General features: G+C 48.2%; 1 protein-coding gene across 1 annotated transcript in view; it reads left to right on the top strand.

Moving 5' to 3' along the window:
- LOC133052538 (uncharacterized) overlaps window positions 1-23357 on the top strand; it is a 248051-nt gene that overhangs the window by 79442 nt on the left and 145252 nt on the right. Inside the window, exon 3 of the mRNA XM_061137495.1 lies at window positions 4156-4204. Within this exon, the coding sequence (XP_060993478.1) occupies window positions 4156-4204 (49 nt within the window). The remainder of the gene's footprint in view (window positions 1-4155; window positions 4205-23357) is intronic.

Genomic DNA, 23357 nt, shown 5'->3' with positions numbered 1-23357 from the left:
GGCACCAAACATCTGGGGGTTAGACAGGGTGTCCAGAGCTAGTCTACACAGCGCCCCTGCAGGAATTCTCCAGATGGTGCCTGCCCTGGGCTGACCCAACCCTTGCCAGGGTGAGCAGCTGGGTGACTGTGGTGGGTCGAAGTGCCCACTCTGCTGGGCAGGGAGCAGACCTCACAACTGCTCACAGCAGCCCCAGGATGTGGGGACAGAAGTGCCAGGATCAGCGGGGCTGTCTCTGGGTGAGGATTCCACACAGAGCACCCCCTTTCTTCTGTTCACCCCCAACCCAGAGTTTGGACCACAGTGGTCCTTTGCAAAAACAGCTGCAATAGCGAAGCCCCATCTTTCCAGCGGGAGTGGCAGCTCCCCATTGCTTTATGTCATAGCAGTGCTATTTCCTTTTATTATAAATAGGAATTTCACTCAAAGGGGTGCAGCCTAATACCCCTGGCCGCTTTGTACTTTAATCAGAGCTTTCCTGCCGAAAAATGTTTATCTTCCAGCAAAGAGGTGCTAATTTTATCTTGCAAGAGTGGGTATCTGCTTACGTCCCTTCTACCTTCGAGAAAGATAACCCCAAACGCATTATGTCATCTAAATACAGCATCCTTGGAGATCAAAGGGTAATGTACACATCTGCCAAGGTTGATGGAGCAGCCATTGGCGGGCCCTTCCGCCCGGCTGTGTGTGCTCCATTGATAGACGCACTTTGCCATTTCTATGAAAGAAACTCCCAGGCGCTCTGTTTGTGCCAGTTGATTTCGGTGATATTGGGAGGTTTTGAAATGAGACTCCAAAATAGATATGCCCTTCTCACCCCTCTATGTAAGCCCGCACCACAGGAAATGGCACAAGTTCAAATTTTTGTAATGGAAGCAACTCAGGACCAGATAAGACGTATGTCCCTGAGAGGGACATTTTCATGTTTAAAATAGAGTCAGAATGATCCATAGCCCAGATCCACCTGAGTGTGTTTGCCTTTCTACTCCAGTCCTCCTGATCTCAGTTTAGTGTTTTTCACTTTCTTGGATCCCAGTGCATTATAAAAGAACACATCCCAACACACACACACACTTGAAATAAAAGCTCATAAGACGAGATGTAATCTTATGCTATGCACTGCACTGACATGTTTTATCCATTCCCATCTACCTCTCATCCTTTGCTTCTCAAAGTGTGGTCCCTGGGCCAGCAGCATGAGCATCATCTGAGTTAGAAATTCAGAATCGAGGGCCCTGCCCCAGGCTGCACAGTGACCATGTTTGAGAAGCACCGGTCCAGCCTATTCATTTTTTGAAGTTTTAAATTGTTTAAGAACCTGGTTGCAACTCGCTAAAAGGACTCCCCACTTACCCACACTTCCTGATCTGGGATTTGACAGACCTGCTTCGGGGCTCTGGAGCCAGGGTACTGAGGGCTTCAGGCAGCTCTATTGCAAGGAGAAATCAATCTATCCTACACCTCTGCCATGGGGGTCACTTTTCACAGACACCCTCCCAGCCTCCAGACTAGAAAGGGATGATTTCAAAGCCAATCCACCCCCTTCCGTGCCCCATTGCTGCCTCCTTCTCCGCCTTCTCCTGGGAGATCCTAACACCCCCACATCCCCTGAGGTCCCCAGTATGCTCAGAAAGATGAAGATTTCCCACTCAGTGTGGTTTCAGAGGCTTTGTCACAACTTGGAGTTTAAGCCCCTGTCTTCTGTGGAGTTTGCAAAGAATCCTAAAGCTTAGGGGGAGCTGCATAGAGGGTGGCCTACCACAGGCAAGGAGCCTGGCCACTTGGGCCACTTACTGTGACCTCGTCTCCCTGGTTCCTTCATCGGTAAGGGTCCTCTCAGAGCCCTCAGACCCAGGAGGGCCTCTGGGGCAGGACTGCTGGTGGGTGACGTGGGGTGAAGGAGGATGAGAAGGAAGGAAGCATCAGATGTCGTGGGGAAAGGCCAACTCCCCGCTCCTAGATTGAGAGTTGAAAATAAAACTGAAAGGCCTAGAAGCTCCTCAAACACCCTCACAGGGAAGGGTGATTGTCTTCCTCAGCTCAGGATGGCTTGTTGTTGTTCAGTCGCTAAGTCATGTTTGACTCTGCGACCCCATGGACCGCAGCACGCCAGGCCTCCCTGTCCATCACCAACTCCCAGAGTCTACTCAAACTCATGTCCACTGAGTCGGTGATGCCATCCAACCATCTCGTCCTCTGTCGTCCCCTTCTCCTCCTGCCTTCAATCTTTCCCAGCATCAGGGTCTTGTTCAATGAGTCGGCTCTTTGCATCAGGTGGCCAAAGTACTATGATAGCATAAAGGTATATAGCGTCGGGAAGTACAGAGCACTTGACCTGGCCAGGCTGGGGCAGTAGGGCAGCTGCCTTCTCTTACAGAGTGGATCCATCCTTGTGCTGTAAACTTGCACTGTCTCACACACTTTTATCCCTTTTATAAAAAAATTTTCAGGGCCTCACTCAGTGGTCCAGTGGTTAAGACTTTGTCTTCCAGTGCAGGGAGTGCGGGCTCAGTCCCTGGTCAGGGTGCTAAGATCCCACATGCCTGATGGCCAAAACCCGAAATACAAAACAGGAGCAATATTGTAAGAAATTCAATAAAGACTTTAAAAATGGTCCACGTCAAAAAAAAAATCTAAAAAACCACTTTTTTTAATTAAATAAAACTAAGTTTCAGAAATAACCTTGATCTTGGAAAATAGACAAAAGTCCAAAGAAACAACAAAAACTCACCTGTATTGTACTTATAGTGAGAAAACTTTGCTGGATATCCTGAAGACCTTCCAGCATCCTTGCCTGGATAATCCCATGGACAGAGAAGCCTGGTGGGCTGCAGTCCTTGGGGTCAAACAGAGTCGGACACGACTAAGTGACTAACACTTTCACTTTTTTTCACACAGACATAAATTCTGTGTACACAGAGGAGCTGCTGCCTTGCATAGTTTATAAACATAGATGGTGTGATACCAAACACATTCAGGAGCCCCCCTTTTCTCCCAACAATATCTTAGGAGTGCTTTTGTTTCTCAGATTTTTGGCCATACTGCACAGCGGCATGTGGGATCTTAATTCCCTGGCCAGGGGTTGAACCAGTGCCCCCTGCATTGGAAGGCAGAGTCTTAAACACAGGATTGCCAAAGAAGTCCAAAATCTTTTTTTTTTTTTCTGTTGAAGTACAGCTGATTTACAATATTATATTCATTTCAGGTGTGCGGCAGAGTGATTGGACATTTTTTACAGATCATACTCCATTAAAAGTTATTAGAGGACAATGGCTGTAACTCCCACACTGCACAGTCTGTCTTGGTTGTTTACCTAGTATATACACAGTAGTTTGTACCTCTTCATCCCCTGCCCCTCATTTCCCCTCCCCGCTTCCCTCCTCCCAGTGGTAACCATTGGTTTGTTCTCTACATCACTGAGTCAGGTTCCCTTCTGCACATACGTTCACTTGTACTGTTTTTTAGGTTCCACGTAGAGATCTTTCCATGTCCTCTGCATTTTGGTCTTGTTGTTAAAGCCAGTACTCAGTTTTTCATATGGTTTTCAAACGCTGCAGTTTGCTTTGCCGTGTCCATATCCATCGTCATTTCAGTTACTTCCATATCTTCTCATAATAAAAATGTTTGCACTGAACATCCCCAGACCCACCCCTCTGTGCTCACGTGGGTATTTCTTCACCAAAACTGATTTCTAAAAAGTGCAGTGTCTGGGTTGTCAGATGTGTGGGTTTACAGTTTGAATAGACCCTATCAATCACTTCCGTAAAAAAAAATAATAGTGGTTTGTGGACCAGTGATGGCTAAGCATACTCCCATTCTCTTCCCAATGTTGGCCATGGCCAATCTTTGCATTATGACTAACGTGTGAACTGATAGCAATATCCTGTCATTTTAATTTACTTTTTATTTTTTAAAAAACTTGTTTATGTGACTGTGCTGAGTCTTAGTCACAGCATGTGGAATCTTTTAGTCATGGCATGTGGCATCTACTTCCCTGGTCAGGGATGGAACCGGGGCCTCTACATTGGGAGCGCAGAGTCTTAGCTGCTGGACCACCAGAGAGATTCCTATACCCTGTTAATTTAATTGACGTTTTTCTGTTCCCCAGTGTGTTTGGACATCTTTTCACACCTGGCACTTGTGCTCTTCCTTCAGGTGCTGCCTCCCCTTGTCCCTCGAATGGTTCTGCTTGGATGTCCTGCAGGTGAGTGTTTATCCTCTTTTAACCTGATCTCTAAGAGTGTGTTAAATATTTTGGATGTTAGTTGTTCTGTGCTTTATATTTTGCAAGTATTTTTTCCCAGTTGGTCACTTGGATTTTCACTTGGTTTATGGTGTTAATTGTTACACATATTTCTGACTTGGTTTGCTTTTGCATTTATACTTTTAAGAAAACGTTCTCTATCTTCAAATTCTACTACGTTTATTCCTAATAGTTTTATGGTGTAAATTTTTGTTTTTTCGTTTTTTTGCTTTTGCACTTTTGCCAGTTGTCTTGATGCTGTTTATTGAGTGGTTGGTCCTTTTCACGATGTACTAAAATATCTTTGTTATCATCATGTGAGAAAGGCCCACACATACGTATGGGCTGCTGGACACCCTGTTCTGTGGATTGGTCTGTTTGTTTGTTTGTTTGTTTGTTTTCATATGCTTTCATGGTAATAATTGCTAGGCTTCATTATGGTCAAAAAATATGTTTTGTATGGTTTCAACCTTTTTAACTTTACTGAGACTTGCTTTATGATCCAGAAGAGTGGAAGGGCAGGTTTTTCTGTAAAGGGGGGGCTTGCAAACATTTTAGGGTTTGCAAGCCAGGTAATGTCTCTGTTGTGTATTCTTTGTGGTTTTGTTTCGTTTTATTTGGGACAGCCCTTAAAAAATATAAAACCCATGCTTAGGTCATGGGCTATGAAAGCACAGGCCATGAACCACAGTGGTCCAGAAGATGGTTGGCCAGCCTTAGTGGGTGCTCTGCGTGCCCAGGAGAAGCGGTGGGCTCTGCTGTTGTTGGGTAGCATGTTCTGTCAACGTCCCTCAGGTTGAGCTGGTTTATAGAGTGCGAGTCTTCTATACCTGCCGTGATTGGTTGTGTTTGCTTATTTTTTCGATTATTGAGAGAGGATTGTTGGAATCTCCACTGTATTTATGGATTAGACTCTCTCTCCTGTTTGGTTTTTGTTTCCTGCATTTTGAAGTTTAAGTACTTACTTCATCACTTGGCCTCGTGAAGAATGGTCACCTTGAACTGGTTTGTTGAATCAGTAACTAAAATGTAATCAACATCTTTGCGTTGGCAGTTTTACCAATGACTCTCTCAGATTCTAAGCTGTGAAGCATCACTCTTCAGTTTGCAACTCTTCCAGAAACCAATGGTGAGGACATTTTGATGGGTCCTCAGTTTTCTCGTGTGTAAAATGCAAATAAGGCTCCTTGGTTGGTTGGGAAGATTAACTGGGAAGTTAGTAAGAGTAGGTGCTTGGTGCATTTTAGCTGTTAGGATTAGAGGATTACTATTAGCATTCTTTCCTAAGTACTAGAGGCAAACCCAAGAAGGCTTTTGCTTGGCATGTGGCTGTGTTTGACCAGGAAGGATGGGGAGCAAGTTGGGAGCAGTCACTAACCAGACTCCAGCCACATGGCATGGATTGTATTCTGACTCCCAAGTTTCCAAATGGTATCCCTCCCATTCTCTCTGACAGCCACAAAAGATAAAGCCCACTCACCCAACATCCACTCCTACAGTCTCCAAAATGTTAAATCCTAGACTTCATGATGAATGCAAATAATTATGAAAACCACAGTGAAAACAGTGTTGTGGGAGAGGTTCATGGATGGTAGAGTCAACAGACTTGAGCACAAATCCTGACTTCAAATCCTGACTGGGTGTATCAGTTAGCTTTTGACATGAGAGTGCTGCATAACAAACAACCACAGAACCTCAACGTCATGAGAACGGTAAGTGTGTATTGCTTGTACATCTGGAATGAGCTGGGGTTCAGCTGGGCAGCTCTGCTGATCTTGGCTGGATTCACTCATGTTCTGGCATCAGCAGTGGGGCTGATCTATGCTGACTGTTCCTGGGACAAAGAGGGCACCCACTCAGCTGCACTTGTTTCTCACCTCCAGCAGGCCAGCTCAGGCATGTCCTTGTGGCCATGGCAACATTGCCAGAGAGCACATCCCAGTGTGGGGCCACTCATTAAACCCCCTTCCCTCATGGCGACCAACGCAAGTCACGTGGCTCAGGCCAAAGTCCAGTGGTGGAGCCTGTTGCCCTGCCCATGGAGTCAGAGCTCTCCCCAGTTACAGGGCAAAGCAGAAATGTAAGAAGGGGTGTTTAAGAACTGCCACTGATGCCACCTGCCACCCCAGGAGTATGATATCTCAGACCCAGTTTGTTCATCTGTGACTGGGGGACTGTTCTCTATCTCACCTATCTGGTGAGAGGTTTAGATTAAAGAGAGTGTCAAGGGCAGATGGTATAGGACCTGATGCAAAAGAGATGTCCAACTGGGGGCAGCCCTTCCTTTATTAATGATAATGATTGATAGATAATGATGACTGGGGATTCATATTCCGCAGCTGAGGACCTAGCTTTCCCTATTCTTCCTTCCTAAAGAGAACAGATCCGTCTCTGTGTTCTGTATTTCCTGTAGTGTGAAGCTTCACCTTTTGTTTTTAATAGTACTTTTTAAAGAGCAAATGTTTTCAGGTTTGAATTTTATCCATTTTTTTAGTTAGTGCATCTTCTATCATGTCTAAGAAAATCTTACTTCATGAAGATATATTTCTTATGCTTTCTTTTAGAAGGTTTATAGTTTTAGCTCTTGCATTTAGATCTTTGGTAAATTTAAAATTAATTTTTTGTCTATGGTGTGAGGCAGGGGTTGGAGTTCATTTTTTCCCTACATGACTATCTGGTTGCTGTGTGCATTCCTTTCCAATTCTTATTGGCTAAGTGTTGAATTCTATCAAATGTTTCTTCCATACCACATCACACATTGAAGTACTAACAAGCATGAATTGCAGAAATAGATTGATAACAGCCACCAGGACTATGAATGGGAATGGAAAGAGGACTCATTCCTTTGGGTTGGTTTACTACCTCCATAGCTAGAGGCATGTGACAGACAGCCACATGCAAATCTTCCTCTCCTCCCAGATAATCACCTTTCCAGCCTTTTACCGCCAGCAGTGAGCACATGACCCAGTTTGGGCCCATGAGAGAAACTATGCTGTGAGACTCCTGGAAAAGACGCTTTCTCCCCAGTGAAGGGAGAGAGGTCACTTGTCCATCTCCCTGCCTTTGGAGGAAGTCATATGAGGACATGATGTTTAAGGAAACCCCTGCCGCTTTGTGACAATGCTGGGAAGGCCACGAGAACTTTAGAGATGCTGAGCATTACTGGGAAACTCTTTCCATCACAGGGCCCTGAACCCAAACTTCCTATTTTGGGAGATAATTTACTTCATTATGATGTGTGATATTTTATTTTGTATAAACCATATAGGCTCCTCCCCCAACCCCAATCCCAGACCAGTCTAGAATGAACATTTTGTAGTAAATCCACTAGGTATTTTCATCATCCAATTCTCTCCAAACATGGAAATGGAGGAGATGCTGATTCCATAAGGTGTAGAGTCCTGGGATGGGACCTACAGGCCCAGAGGAGAGAGCTCTAGGCCTGGAAGCTCAAAGGCTGGGTTCTCACACTGCTGGCCTCCCGAACACCTCTAGGCTTCCTTCATTCTCTCCTGTCCCAACCACCTTCTCTTGATAGAGCTTTCCTTCCACCTGAAATACTCCCCTTGACCTCTGTCCTTTCCCTTGTCTGGCAGGCCCTCCTCATCCTTCAGGCTTCAGTTTAATGATTACTTTCTCAGGGGGTCCCTCCCAGACCCTCCCAGATTCTCTCTTAGCACTCTGAATTTTCTCCCATGGCAGTGATCCCAATTGAAATGAAATGTGTCATTTGCTGTAATCTGTCTCTTCCACCCGACTGTAACTCCCTGAGGATGGGGGTCAGAGCTGCCATTGGAGCCCCATGCTCAGCACCTAGTACAGTGCCTGGCACCTTAGAAGCGTTCAGCACACATCTCTGATTGATTGATGGGTGGGTGAATGGCTGGGTGGATGGAAGGATGGATGGGTGGATGGATTGGTGGATGGATGATGGGTGGATGGATTGGTGGACGGATGGATGGATGGATTGGTGGTTAGATGAATGGAATGGCACTCCCACAGCTTACATGATCAGAAGCAAATTACTTCCCCTTTCTTGGCTGTAGTTTTCTCATCTGTCATATAAGGAGCCTGGAATAGATGGAATCTAAGACTCTCTCCACCGCCAGTTCTTCATCAAATTGAGTCCAGATGCTCGGATGTGGCTTTCCTTTCAGAATTGGCCCTCCCCTCATCTATCCATTTACTTTACCACCGCTGGTGACCCTGAAGTTGTCCCAGAAGCTCATTCCATGTAAGCATCCTGCTGAGGACAGCTGGAGCTGGTGACCTTAACCACCCCAAGATGCTGGTGTGGTGGTTTCCAGGCATGGGAAGGCTTCAGTGTCTGGTGGTTTCTCCCAGATGCCAGGTCCCAGTCCCCTTGTCTAGTGATGGGAAGGCAGACATTTCGGTGGGTTGGCAGCGGCTGGTGGAGACGTACCTGCATGTGCCTTCCTTCCAGCCCATCTGTTCCTTGTCACACACATGGAGAATAAGAAGAGTGCTCTTTTCAGATTAAAGGTCAGAACCAGTGCGGTGCCCTGCAGTGAGCACTCTGGGCTTTTACATCTGTGTAGTGGATGCAGCAGGGGCTCCAGCCTGGGCACATGGAAAGTTGTCCTAGAAACCCTCAGCATCCGCACTGGTGTCTTAGATCTCTTTATCACAACACACACTGGAATCAAAGGCAACGACATGTCCCATCACTTGCACTTTTCTTTCCATCTACTTCCCCCTGCTCCAGCAGGAATCATGGTCAGAGGTGACCTTATATGGAGCCCCACAGTGCCAGGAGAAGTGCTGGGGCCGTTTCCCACTTTCTCTCGAGTGCTCACAACAGTTCTCACTTGTCCATTCTCTCCCTCATTGGGTAGATGGGGTAACTGACCATCAGAGGTGCCCCCAGGCCTTCCCAGGGCCATGCGGCTCTACACGGTGGGTCTGAGATTCGAACCCAGCCCCAGGCCTCTGAGGCTGTGTATGTGCTGTGTCCAGGCTGCCTGTCCAGGGGGCACCCATGGTAGCCCCACCCATAAGGGATCAGAATGTGGAATCAGAGCCAACACCCTGGCTGCCTCCCCTCCCCTGTGCTGATGCCCTGCGGGTGAGGCAGAGACAAGCCATAAGACCGGCAGTGGAATCCCTCTGGGCTGGTGACCCACTGACCCACCATCTGTAGCCAGTTCTATGGGATGGTCATACATCTCTTTGAAACAAAGATGATGACATGTTGTTAGTGGGTTTTTTTTTAATATATTTATGCATTTATTTGGCCGTGTCAGGTCTTAGTTGCATCGCCCGGGATCTTTCCTTGCAGTGCTTCATGACCTTTCTAGCTGTGGCACACAGGCTTAGTCACCCTGTGGCATGAAACACCCTAGTTCCTCAACCAGGGCTCGAACCCATGTCCCCTGCATCGCAAGGCAGATTCTTAACCACTGGGCCATCAGGGAAGTCCCAGTGTGTTTAAGAAGTGAAAAGAGGGTGTTTCGTAGGAAGGGATTCAGGGGTGGGGAATGTGTAAATAGAATGCTTAGAGCTGCTGCAACACCCTGGGCTGGAGACAGTCTCCAAGAGGCCACCTCGGAGCATTGACGGAGCTCAGCTACCTGCTGCCTCCATCCCTCTTGACCTGTGAGAAGAGTCACCTCCCAGGTGTACCTTCTGTTAGTCTTGAGTGAGTTACTTGCAGCTGACAGCATTCCAAACTAATACACAATCGAAGCCACAAACCACCTTTCAGACACCCAATGCCTTCGAAGACTGTCCAGGGGAAGATCCAATTCCTTAGCCCCCATTACACAGACATCTGAACTCTACCCCCCGCCCCCAACCATCTCAAGAAAACCACCCAGTGCACTCTGCCCCTCCCTGACAAAGCCCAACAGCAAATTCCAGCTCATCCATCGTCAAGGCTTCCTTAGCCACTGTCTGTTCTCTAGCCACATTCCAAATTACAAACAACAGAAAAAAAAAATCAGAGAGAGCGCTGGCCTTCCCACATCTCCAACTCCACAAACACAATCAGATGATGGGAGGCGAAAATCAAACAGCCGGGCGTTCCATCTGCATCGCGAGTCTGCAGTCCAGATTCTCCCGGGTAGCAGCGCATGCCTCCCGCCACCACATCGTTACCCAACCCTGCCATTAGGGATGGCAAACCCGTACTTACAATCAAAATGAACGTAATATGGAACCAGGAGGCTGCTCAGTTCCAGGAACAGCGGCAGAGCCCGCCCGTCCCCCGCCAGCCCCTCCAGCTCCTGCCATTGGCAGCCCTGGTTCCGCGCTCAGCAGACATCCACTCTGATGTCAGGACCTGCACCGCCACTCCTTCCACATGCACCTCCTGCCTCCTGCCCCAGGAGAAGCCATCTCCTCCTCCATGCATTTTTCTCCTCTCTCACGCTGATCTCTGCCTTTCTGATCAGACACCCTCTACCTTCAGTGGGACCACAGTGCAGAGTCAAGATCCCTGGGGCCGAAGCTTTTATATTTTACAGCAGCGATGCACGTTGTTGGGCCTGGTGCAGGGGAAGAGGGCAAGCATCTTCTATTTGGCTTGGCGGGGTGTAAATCGAGCCACCAGCCTGGAGGACAAGGTGGCTGTGTGTAGCCAGCCCTTCATGACGTGTGTGTCCATTGGCCCAGCAAGTCCACCTTCAGTGATGTCCTTTAAGGAAAAATCAGAGCTTACGCACAAATGTATGTGCATGGACCCCAAAATGAAGCATTATTTTTATAGCAACGCACTAGATATTCAATAATATGGAATTGTTAAATCATTAAATGATAAAGATAAGAAAGAGAGGCTAATACAACTGTCATCATCTAAGCACCCACAGATGAACAACATAGTACACCTCTCACAAGAATGCCCTGGGTAACAAGCTGCTCATTACATGCAGGGTGCCATTGTAAGTACCTTGGAACTTGCCTAGTGTCCAGTGGTTGAGAATCTGCCTGCCAACCCAGTGGACACAGATTTGATCCCTGATCTGAGAAGCTCCCACAGGAGCAACCAAGCCCATACAAGCAACTACTGAGCCTGAGCTACACGACTACTGAAGCCCTCACACCTAGAGCCTGTTCTCTGCAACAGGAGAAGCCACCGCAATGGGAAGTCTGTGCACCACAATGAAGAGTAACTATTAATTAACCGATTTAAAAAATAAGTACCTCAATATCCAAGTAACGCATTCTAAGTGCATGCATTCATTCACTCAGTTATCACAGCAGCCACGTGGGGTTGAAGGACAAGTGGGAATAAGCAAGCAGACCAACACGATGGGCCTTGCACAGCATGATAAAGCCCCCCTCTCCACAGGAGGCCCCAGGAAGGGCGGGAAGTGGGAAGCTGTGCATGGATGTGGGTTGGGTGCAGGTGAAGGCACAGATATAGGCAGAGGTCTGGAGTGCATGTAGGCATGAACTCCGCCAGGCCCCTGCCTCCCAGGAGGGCGTGTTGTACCTCGAGGTCCCACCCCTTCCACCCACCCACCTCCTTACCCTGACCATGGCCGACTCCATCAGGGCTTAGCGCAGTCCATAGGAAAAGCAATTCACAAGCTAGCCAACAGTCTCTAACTTCAAAAATGTTCAAAAAGGTTATTTGGTTCATTCAAGATCCAGGGAATTTGAACTGGAAAACATGGAAGGAGTTTTCCAGCAATGGTGGAGCTGGAACAGAGAGGGACGATGGGGAGGGTGCTAAGGAGGCCACCATGTCACTGTCCAGGGGCCAGGCATATACCTTCACAGATGCTGGGAGGCGGGCTGGCAGGGTAGAAAGAACAAAGGCCATGGGGCTGTGCAGAATGAAACATCAGAGATGCAAATGAAAGTGGAGGAGAGAGACAGAAATACAGAGAGAAGAAACTAACTTCACTGAGACCTCCCACGTTCAGGCATTCTGGATCTGAGCTCATTAAATCCTAACAATGGCTATCTAAACAAACAAAACAAAAATGTCAAGTACCTTTCAATGTCTATTTTATTAAATGTGCCATTATTTTGTGAACCACAGAAGCCCATTGCAAAACAATTTGTAAAATGCCATCCATTATACAATGCACCCTGATTTCAGAAATGCTAAAAAGTGGGGCAATGGGCATCTTAGAATAGATAGATTTTGAAGTGGGCAACTATTCTCCCCTTACTCTCTCTATGGCAGACATTACTAATCCATCATGGCACTGTTTCCCGCCAGTTCTATATGTGGTCTCCATCAGTCATGCCAGGAGCCACCACCTGGTCTAAGTAGCAAGTTGAAACAAGGCCAATTTGTTCACCCTGATCAGGCCTAGGTTTCTTGAGTGAGATCACGAGGGAACAATTCCCACAGTGTGGTGGGAAACCCTGGGACAAATCTCTACTTCCTGTCCTAGAAAAACAAGACGATGATTTAGACAGGCCACCTAGAAAATCATTTATCAACTATGCCCATTTTAAATCGCCCTCCACTTAATCTGTCTCTTCCCTTCCCAGGAAGATCTCTCCAATGAGCTCTCATGGGTGACCATCCAACATCTTGGGTTTGCTTCTCAAATAGCATACAGAACTGAGATTATTTTAGCAAGAGCTAATGCTCTCTTCGCTGTTAGCAGTGGAGAATTAAGAATGCACGCGCACACACACACACACACACACACACACACTCAGCCATCCATCAGGCAGCGTCAGTCTTCTCTGAGGTTTTCCATTACAGCTCACTTCATCCTCTGCTGGCAAACAGATACTGGAAGTTGCCTTGGGTCTCGGAAAAGCTTTTGGAAGAAAGACTTAAGAGACAGGGTGCTCGCTGAACGTGATCTCTCCCTCATGTCCCTGCCCCAAACGTCCATGTGGGGCAAATGGTGGTCCACGGCACCACCATCACGGCTGGTCCACATGATGGTGCTGGTGATGGGTGGAAGGGACATGTCCCTTCTGGAGTGAGGCTTGGGAGAACTGGCCCATGACCTTCCTAAGGACAGGACCAGCCACCGTCTCCTTGTGAGTGAGAAATAAGTCTTGGTTGAGCAAAGCCACCGAGATCTGGGGTTACTTGTTACACAGCACATCTGGCCTATCTTGACAAACACACAAGAGGAGATTCCTTTCTCTTGCTGAGACTTTTAGTAATGTGGGGAAATAGCAGCTTGGTTTTCCTTCTGGAAAATGGCCTGGCCTCTAATTGCATGGAGCGCCTTCTAGGAGGGAACACTCAAGTGTGAAGGCAGAAACTTCCAATGTCTGAAGACCCAGACTCAGAAATTACATAGTGGCACTGGCACCACACCGTGTGGGTCAAAAGAAGTCACAAAACCCCTATTTCCTTTCAGGACACCCTAGCATTTTTTTTTAATGTTTCATTTTATTTATTCACTTATTCTTGGCCGCACCGTTGCTATGCACGGGCTTTCTCTCATTGCAGCAATCAGGGGCTACTCTCTAATTGCATTGCATGAGCTCCTGAGTGCTGGCTCAGTAGTTGTGACACACAGGATTAGTTGGACCTCGGCATGTGGGATCTTCCCAGAACAGGGAGGGGACCCATGTCCCCTGCATTGGAGGTGGATTCCTAACCACTGGACCGCCAGGGAAGCCCCGCACAGGTGTTTTTGACACTGGGAGTCTGTGTGGGCTTCACTTCCTTTGTACTCCTGCTCTGCTTCTCTGTCACCCAGCCCCACCCTGGAGTCACCTGGACTGGTCACTTCCCACTGTGAGAAGGGACGTGATTGTCCTGAGCCCTTCTGTGAGTTGGCTTCAGTCTGGCTCTCACCACCACTACTGACAAGTCTCCTAAAACTGTTCATTATGTAGACTCTGTACCCTGATAGGCCACTTTGGCTACATGTTTCACATGCTTCTTTCTCTTCCTTTTCTGTCTTTTATTCTTGAAAAAAAAACAAAATAAAACAAAACAGGAGAGCGCTTGACCTTGAAAATGCAAGACACTTCACCAGTACCGACAGTCTGTCTCCATCAACCAGTTAGCACTGGGATGGCGTTCCCGAGGGAATGTGAAATGGAGTGTGTGAAGTGGTTAAACTAAACCGTGAGCCTGGGAGCCAGCCCCCGGGGGCGTCTTCTCAGCTCCGTGCATCTGTGTGGTCCTTCGGGGGTGGTGGGGGGAAGGGTGGGCACTCTTTGCCCGCCCCCCCCACCCCACCCCCCCGCCTCCACTTCTATTTCCCAGCGGAAGTATAAATATCAATGTCTGCTCCTGCTTGAGGCTCTTCTCTCCCTGAAACTCAAATGTTGAACTAAAAATATGTGTTCAAATGTGAAGATGAAACCACAGAAAGTCATATCGCATAGGATAGAGGATCCTCTCTTCCTCTACGTGCACGGTGTAGAGTCCCAGGAATCTACACTGGTAGCTGAACACCCAAGGTTCTAATCCAGCCTGGAGATGAGCTAGCTAGCACCAGGCTTTGCACAAGCAATGTCACACACACATGCACGCACACACACACTCTCACCCCCAGGCCCCAGTTTTGCATGAGCAGAGAGAAAAACGCTGACCCATGTGAGTGGCCCCCAACCCATTTTTTTTTAATGTTGATGCCCACACATCACCACGGACCCATTACATCCACATTTCTGGGTGTAGAGCCTGGGCCCTGGAATTTAAAAAATTCCTTAAGTGATTCCTAGTGTGCAGCCAGGATTAGGAAGCTCTGAATTGTGTTCATGGCTTCAAAACTATTTTTAATCAGAGACTCATTTTCCTTAAACAAAACCTACGCCGGAGGCCCTGTGTGTGGAACAGGCACACATGGGGCTGTTCAGTTGGAGCAGGAAAGAGGTCCCGAAGTTTTGCCCACTGGCCTCTCCTCCCTTCACCTTCCCACTCTGGAATCAACCCCTGGGACCCCTGGGACCCTCAGAAGACCTTCCAGGCCGTGGAGCCCAAGAGGGTTGATAAACACAGTTTTAAAAACTGCTGGAGAGTACACAAACTCCAAGACTGTTTAAAGAACTGCAGTTCTGAAATCACGTGAGAACACTCAGCATCTGGAGCTCTATCTGGGTCATAAATATCCTCACAAATCTATGTGCTTGATGAAACCTAGTTTCCGCCCTGTTTCGTGTCTGGTTGTGGAGCCGGGGACCACACCGGACAGTGGTGAGGAAATTCCACCAGCTGCTGCTCCCACCAGCCACAGGGCCGCCAGGTCCATTTCTCCCCCAGACAGAGAGGAAGCAGTCCACAGTCTGCGTGGCGCTTGGGTGAGGGATGGCTCCATCAGAAAGGTCCCCGGAACCATGCAGCTGGGGCTAAGGAGGGAAGTTTATTCCTGTTACACAGGAAGTGCAGGGAATGCATCCTCCAGACTCAGTGGTAAGCACTGTTATTGAAATCAGACCCCAACCAGGAAGCCCCAGTTCTAGCCCTGAGGTATTTAAAACAAACTTCCCTTGGCTGTGCAAGATCAGCAAGTACAAAAGTGCCAATACAGTCTGAAGGAACAGGGCCAGAGTGCCCCCCCACCCCCCGTGGGTATCAGGTGGCACCCGGAGGAATGAGAACATGGAGCCCTTCCTGGGGTCACAGGAAAAGTCGGACAAGGCTGAGGCGATGGAGGCATCTGCCCCACCGGCAACACTTCAGGGGCCACCGAAAAACTCTGTGAGCAAGATTAAAAATCTTTTAATGCAATTTTTTTTTTTTTAAATCAGGGCTATTTTTTAAAATAGGGCTTCCCTGATAGCTCAGTTAATACAGCATCTGCCTGCAATTCGGGAGACCTGGGTTCGATTCCTGGGTTGGGAAGATCCCCTGGAGAAAGAAAAGGCTACCCACTCCAGTATTCTGGCCTGGAGAATTCCATGGACTATAAGTCCATGGGGTCACAAAGAGTCGGACACAACTGAGTGACTTTTACTTCACTTTTTAAAATCAAGATTAATGAGAACAATTCCATGATAAACTATGAAACTAAAATGGAAGATCAGTATTCCTGATTTTTCTTAGTGCCACAGGCTCCAGCGGAGCTCAGCTTGGTCCTGCAGTCCTTTGGAAGGAAGCAAAGAAAGCCTCATTTAGTTTGTTACTCATGATGATTCTTCTGAGAGTAAACCAGACAACAACATCCTCTCGACCAGCACTACCACCATCACCATCATCTCCATCATCCAACAGTTAGGATCCTGAGGACCTACCATGGCCTAGACATTTCATCATTGTCATCTGCATTTCATTTTCACAACCATCCTGAGAAGAGGTTTATTACCATTTTACAGATGAAGAAACTGAGGCCTCAAGCAGAGAGTAATTTATCCAAGTGTGACAGGAGGAAATGTAGAACCTACAGAAAACCATCTGCAGAACTCACCCCAAGGGGAGGTCTCTGGGGAAAAGAGTCATCCTGGCCATAGTTTTCCCCAGGTCCTCAGCCAGGAGTAACATTCATACCACCAAGGCTCACTGCACGGCATTGACAATAGTCATTTCTAATTGTGCTTATGTTACTTTATAGGAAACAGGATATAGCATCTACACTCGGTGATGCACTGGGTCAGTCACTTGGCTTTGCAAGTCAGTTTGCTCAGCTGTAAACTGGAGACAGGCCTGACTAACCTCCACGCAGCTCAAAACATTAAGGAGTTGATTCCCTAGTCGTCCACCCACTCTAGCTGCCCCTAGCCTTGTGGGCGTGTCCCCTCCCTCTGACTGTGAGGTTGTGTCTGGAATTAACTTGGACCTTGCCCCAAGAAGGGATGTGATGGCCCCCATGGCTGTCGGTTTCATCTTTAGTCTCTTGTTGCTTTTAGGTGACCTTTAGGAAGCCCCATGGTAGAGAAGACCTCCCTGCCTTGACCTTAGCAGTCTCTATTCCGGTGGGCGCACCAGGAAGACAGCCCCTGTGAATGTTGATTCAAGAAGCCAAGTTTCTGACTCAAACTCCTGCCTGCTACATTTGTTTTAAGCTCAGCCTCAGAGCAATTCCACACACCTCCTCCTGTGGACCCCTGCAGAAGGGACCCTACGAGGTGGCGGAGGTCCAGGCGCAGGAGTGATGGGGGGAGAGCAGAGGCCAGAGCTCAGCCAAGGGACCCTCGTCATCGAAAGAGACAGAGACAAAGACATAGAGAGGGAGAGCCCTCTGCAGTGATGGGGAAAGGGGTTATCCCCACTAGGATCCTCCCCAAACCCACTTTATTGTATTGTCTGAAGAATTTCCAGGAATCTGGTTAACAGTCCTGTCACCTTGTAGCTTGGATGTACACAAAACAAGTAGTCTTAAAATGAACAGCATCAGTGAATGTTATTCCGTGCAGAGCTGCAGTCCCGCGGAGCTGGGCTCCCTGCTTGTGGAGAATATTTCAGTTGTAGGTATCAGAACCCGTCTGGAGAGGGTAGGGTGGGTGTGATAGGGTAGGTGGGTGGCAGTGCCCATTCTTACCAGCACCTGTGTTGTCCCCTTCTCCCGGGCACACAGCAGGACTGCGTTTTCTAGAAGTCCTCACAGTTAGAAGCCATCTATGGCTTGTGGGGAGGAGGGATTTCCCCCTCACTCGAGGCTCAAATGCTCCTCCATGCTACCCTTGCCTGCAGGGACCCAGCGGGGCCAGAGTCCCAGAAGCAGGTACCGTTCCCTCTGCTCAGTATCAACCTTTCCTCCCAGTCTGCCCAGCAAATTCCTTGGCATCCTCAGGGCTAAGTTCAACTGTCACCTCCTCCTTGAATCCTCCCTGATCCCTCAGAGAGGAGAAGCCACTCCCACAAATCTTCATGCAACCCGGACTGCTGCACCCTTGGCTACCTTAGCAAATTACCACACACCGGGCAGCTAAAGAGGGCTTCCGTGGTAGCTCAGACAGTAAAGAACCTGCCTGCAACACAGGAGACCTGGGTTCGATCCCTGGGTTGGGACGATCCCTTGGAGAAGGAAAGGGCCGCTAAAAGCAAGAGAAATGTGTTCCCTCCTGGTTCAGGAGGGCAGAAGTCCAAAATCAAGGTTTCAGCCAGGGCAGGCCCTCCTGGAGGCTCAAGGGACAGTGTCTCCCATGCCCTTCTCCTAGCAACATGCTGCTGGCCACCCATAGTGTCCCCCCAGCCCGTAGATGCGTCCTTGTGGTCTCTGCCTCCAGAGCCCGGGGCCTTCTCCATGTGCATCTCTTTCTGTCTGTCCTTCTCTGCCTCTTAGGAAGGCTCTCTCATGGAACCTACAGCCACTCTGCTGCAGCACTAACATGTATGGATGCTCACCTTAAACACATTGGCAAAGATGCTATTTCTTTTTTTAAAAAGTTACTGATTGATTTATTATTTATTTTTGGCTGTGCCGGGTCTTTACTGCTGCATGTGGACTTTCTCTAGCGCTGAGTAGGGGCTGCTCTCTAGTTGTGCTGTGTGGGCTTCTCTCGTTGCGGAGCATGGGCTCTAGGCGCTCGGGCTTTGGTAGTTGCGGCTCTCGCCATCTAGAGCACAGGTTCAGGGGCTGTGGCACATGGGCTTAGTTACTCCGCAGCACGTGGAATCCTCTCAGATCAGGGATCTAACCTATGTCTCCTGCACTGGCAGGCGGATTCTTTACCACTGAGCCACCAGGGAAGCCCCAAAGATGCTATTTCTGAATAAATCACACCTTCACTTGTTTGTTGACCTCCTGGAAGGACGTGGATTGGTGTGGGGCACCAGATAACACACCACACATGCCTTTTACTGCAGTTCTCCCCTTGTGAGCCTTGTGTCTGTCTCAGGTGACAGCCGCCTCCCTGGGGGCCAGGCTGTGCCGACTTCGCTCTGTAAACTCGGCCTCTTGCCTGGAGCCCCAGGAGAACGTCTGTTAACTAAGTGATGGATGAACAATCAGAGCATCTCCCCTCTGCAGGCGCCATCCGGAAAGCCTCCCAGCTGTGACCTCTCCTGTCTCAAACACCCTGCTGAGTTCCCCCATCCCGAGGAGTCTAAGAGGAACAGAGAGAAAATTAAGTTGTTCCACGGCCGTGCGGTGTCCTTTACTTTCGTTGGGTTCCAGAAGCTCTCAAGGCCAGCAGCCAGGATGATTTAAGGAGTTCCAGGGCCCTGCCGCAGAGGAGCACGAGGGGGGCGCTGGGGTCTGCGCTCTTCTGTGTGGGCGGAGAGGCCTGCACTGAACCTCTTCCAGGATGCAGACGGAGGGCAGAAGCTGGGTGACTTTTTATGAGTGTTTGTTCCAGCTGTTGGTTGGCGAGTTGGTTTCTGGAGCAGCTGGAACCAGGCAGCGGGGCCTCCGAATTCCAACCTGCTTTGCAGCCGGCTCTGTATTTACCAAGAAATGACATAGTCTGGGAGTTGGGTCATCCCTCCCAAACCCCGAGGACCCCTGGTGCGATGGTGCCCATCTGGTTGGCTCTCAGAGCCCCCGGCGCCCCAAGGACCTCAGCTCGCCCACCCCCTAAGGTCTGCAGGTTCTTTCTGGGGGCCTGCAGGGGTGACAGCCAGGCCTGTCTATTCTATTCCGGTCCCCTCTTGATCCAGTTTGCTGCTCAGGACTGTCTCCTGGGTCACAAAGTCGAGAGGCAGTGCATTCCCTCTGCTCTCCACTGTACAGAAACGGGAGCCCCTTCCTTAGCATCCTGTGTCACCCAGGGACCTAGATCCATCCAACTCATTGGGCCACCAGTGTTTGGTCCCTGTCCCCAGGTTGCTCGGGGAAAAAGGAAGTGGCAGGAAGACAATTTCCTTAGAAGAAAAGACACAGAAAATGAAAGTCACTCAGTCATGTCCAACTCTTTGCGACCCCATGGACTATACAGTCCACGGAATTCTTCAGGCCAGAACACTGGAGTGGGTAGCCTTTCCTGTATCCAGGGAATCTTCCCAAACCAGGGATCGAACCCAGGTCTCCTGCATTGCAGGCAGAATCTTTACCAACTGAGCCACCAGGGAAGCCCAAAGATGCAGAAGCTGCACAAATATTTCCACTCTTGTCCTGAAGGTGCGAACTTGGTCCCAGACCCACACCCAGCTGCAGGGGAGGCTGCAGATCTGTGGTCAGAGGCCTGATTAAAACCCAGGGGGCTTTATTAACACAGGCAGACCTTGCTTTACTGCACTTTGCTTTATTGTGCTTCCAGGACAGCTTTACAAATTGAAGGTTTGTGGCTACCCTGCTTTGAGCAGGGCTATGGGTGCCGTTTTTCCAACAGAATTTGCTCACTTTGTGACTCTGTGTCATGTTCTGATAATTCTTGCAATATTTCTAACTTCTTCCTTATTGTCATATTTGTCATGGTGATCCATGATCTGTGATCTTAGATGTTACTACTGTAATTGTTTGGGGCACCACAAACCACAGCCCTATAAGAGAACAAACTTAATCAACAAATCACATGTGTTCTGACTACTCCACGGACCAGCCGTTCCCCGTCTCTCCCTCTCCTTGGGCCCCCCTAGTCCCTGAGACATAATATTGAAATTAGACCAATTAATAACCTTGCAACAGCCTCTGTTCAAGTGAAAGGAAGAGTCGTACGTCTCTCATTTTAAATCAAAAGCTGGAGGTGATGAAGCTTCGTGAGGAAGACATATCAAAAGCCAAGACAGGTCAAAAGCTGGGCCTCTCACACCAAAACAAACCTCTCACACCAAGCCAAGTCATGAGTACAATGGAAAAGTTCCTGAAAGAAATTAAATGGCTGCTCCAGTGAACACATGGATGATAAGAAAGTGAAACAGCCTTACTGCTGATATGAAGAATGTTTGAGTGGTCTGGATAGAAGATCAGACCAGCCATAGGCTAACGCAGAGCAAGGCCCCTACTCTCTCCAATTCTGCAAAGGCTGAGAGAGGTGAGGAAGCTGCAGAAGGAAAGTGTGAAGCGGCAGAGGAGGAAGGAAAGAAGGCTGAAGGAAAGAAGCTGCCTCCAGAGCAGATAGTGGTTCCTCTGATGGCAAAATGAATTGAAAACCATCTGGAAAGGAGTCACCATTCTAGATGCCATTAAGAACAGTCATGATTCTTGGGGGAAAGTCAAAACATCAACACACGCAAGAGTTTGGAAGGTGATCCCAGCCCTCATGGACGACTTTAAAAAATTCAAGAGTTCAGCAGAGGAAGTAACTGCAGATGTGATGGGGACAGCAAGAGAACTATAGTTAGAATCGGAGTTTGAAGATGTGGCTGACCTGATGCAATGTCATGATAAGACTTTCACGGATAAGGAGGTGTTTCTTATGAATGAGCAAGAAAAGTGGTTTCCTGAGATGGGATCTACACCTGGTGAAGACGCTATGAAGATTATTGAAATGACAGTGAAGGATTTAGAACATCACATAAGCTTAGAGACTAAAGCAGAGACAGGCTTTGAGAGGACTGATTCCAGTTTTGAAAGAAGTTCTACAGTGGATCAAATGCTATCACACAGTACTGCCTGATACAGAGAAGTCACTTGTGGAAGGAAGAGTCAATCCATGAGGCAAACTTCACTGTTGTCTCATTTTAAGAAGCTACACAGTCACCCCACCCTTCAGCAGCCAACACTCTGATCAGTCATTAGCTATCAACATCCAGGCAAGACCTTCCACAGAAAAAAAGGTTATGGCTTGATAAAGGCTCAGAGGATGGTTAGCATATTTTAGCAATAATGTATTTTTTAATTGAGGTATGCACATTTTTTAGATATAATGTTATTGCATCCTCAACAGTGCAACAGTGTAGTGTAAACATACATTTATGTGCACTGGGAAACCAAAAAATGTGTGTGACTCACTTCATTGCCCTATCACTTTATTGCCATGGTCTGGAATCAAACCTGCAGTATCTCGGAGGCGCTCCTGTCGAGGAAGGAGGATTCAGAAGGGCAGTAAGTGTGGTCCACAGCAGACACTGCAACACACCCCCCTGCCAGCAGTGAGTGTTTGTGGTGATGGGACACGGGGCCGCCATGTGACACGGGATGATGGGTACTGCACACTGCAATCTTGGGCTTGTCTCTTCCTGGTTCTGGAAGGGGAAAGGACATCTGTATCCATCTTAAGGGTCGCTAAAGAGATGCCCCAAATTAGGTCAGAACAGGTGACCTCCTGCTGTAACAGAAGGTTATAGTTTGCAGCACACAATACAATTTGGAAAGAAGTATCAAATTTTAAATATACAAGTTCTTTGATCTAGCATTTAAATTTCTAAGAATTTATTTGACAGCTATATTCACAATAAAAGGCAAAGACCTCCATGAAAACACATTCATTGCAGCATTATTTGTAATAGCCAAATGCTAGGTATAACCCACACATCCAACAATAGGGGACTGAGTCTAATAAATTATGGTATATCCACGAAGGGGAATCGTATACAGCCATCAAAATGAATGAATCATATTTATGTGTACTGATGTCAATCTTCAAGATTATATATGTAATATTATAATAGTATTGTAAGTGTAATTAAGAGGCCAGATAGAGGAGAGGGCAAATACCTATCTTCATGTGTGTGGTTGGGTGTGGGGGCAGAGGCCAGCATGTAGGAGGCATATGTGCATAGTGTGGCTGTCACACAAGGAACTGGCAGTGTTGGTGAAATCTGGGTAGAGATATAGAGCCTGGAAGGGGAGGAAGAATTTCTCCCACTGTCTGCTTCTCTTTGTACACATTGACTTTTGTGGCTGTGTGAATAAATCATTTCTTTTCATTTAAAAAGACAGATGAGGGATTCCCTGGTGGTCCAGTGGTTTAGAATTCACCTGCCAGTGCAGCGGTGTCACTGGACAACTCAGCCTGTGCACCGCAACTATGGAGCCTGAGCTCTAGAGCCCATGCTCTCGGACCAGAGAAGCCACCACAATGAGAAGCCCGCACACCCCAACTAGAGAGTGCCCCCCCGGTTACCACAACTAGAGAAAGCCGTGTGCAGCAACAGAGAGCCCGTGAACCACAGCAAACCCCCACTGCAGCCAAAAATAAAAATAAAAGGCAAATAAATAAATAGCAAGTAACTGGGGTTTAAAGATTTATGGGGGTGAAACCTTCCATTTCAGCTGTGCACCCTCCCTGCTAGGAATGACTTAACCCCTCACCCGCTGGTCTCGCCCGAGCCCATCCCCGGCCAGGATAGGCACTCGGCTCTGGAACCCATCATGGCGATTCTCCTGTTTACAGAACCTGAATCCAGCCGCCCGACAGAAACTTCCCAGATCCCTGGGCAGGTTTCCCTCTC

Source organism: Dama dama, chromosome 4, assembly GCF_033118175.1.
Source record: "Dama dama isolate Ldn47 chromosome 4, ASM3311817v1, whole genome shotgun sequence".
Lineage (NCBI taxonomy): Eukaryota > Metazoa > Chordata > Mammalia > Artiodactyla > Cervidae > Dama > Dama dama.
Note: the sequence above shows the minus strand (reverse complement) of the source record. Positions and strands in the feature narration are given on the sequence as shown.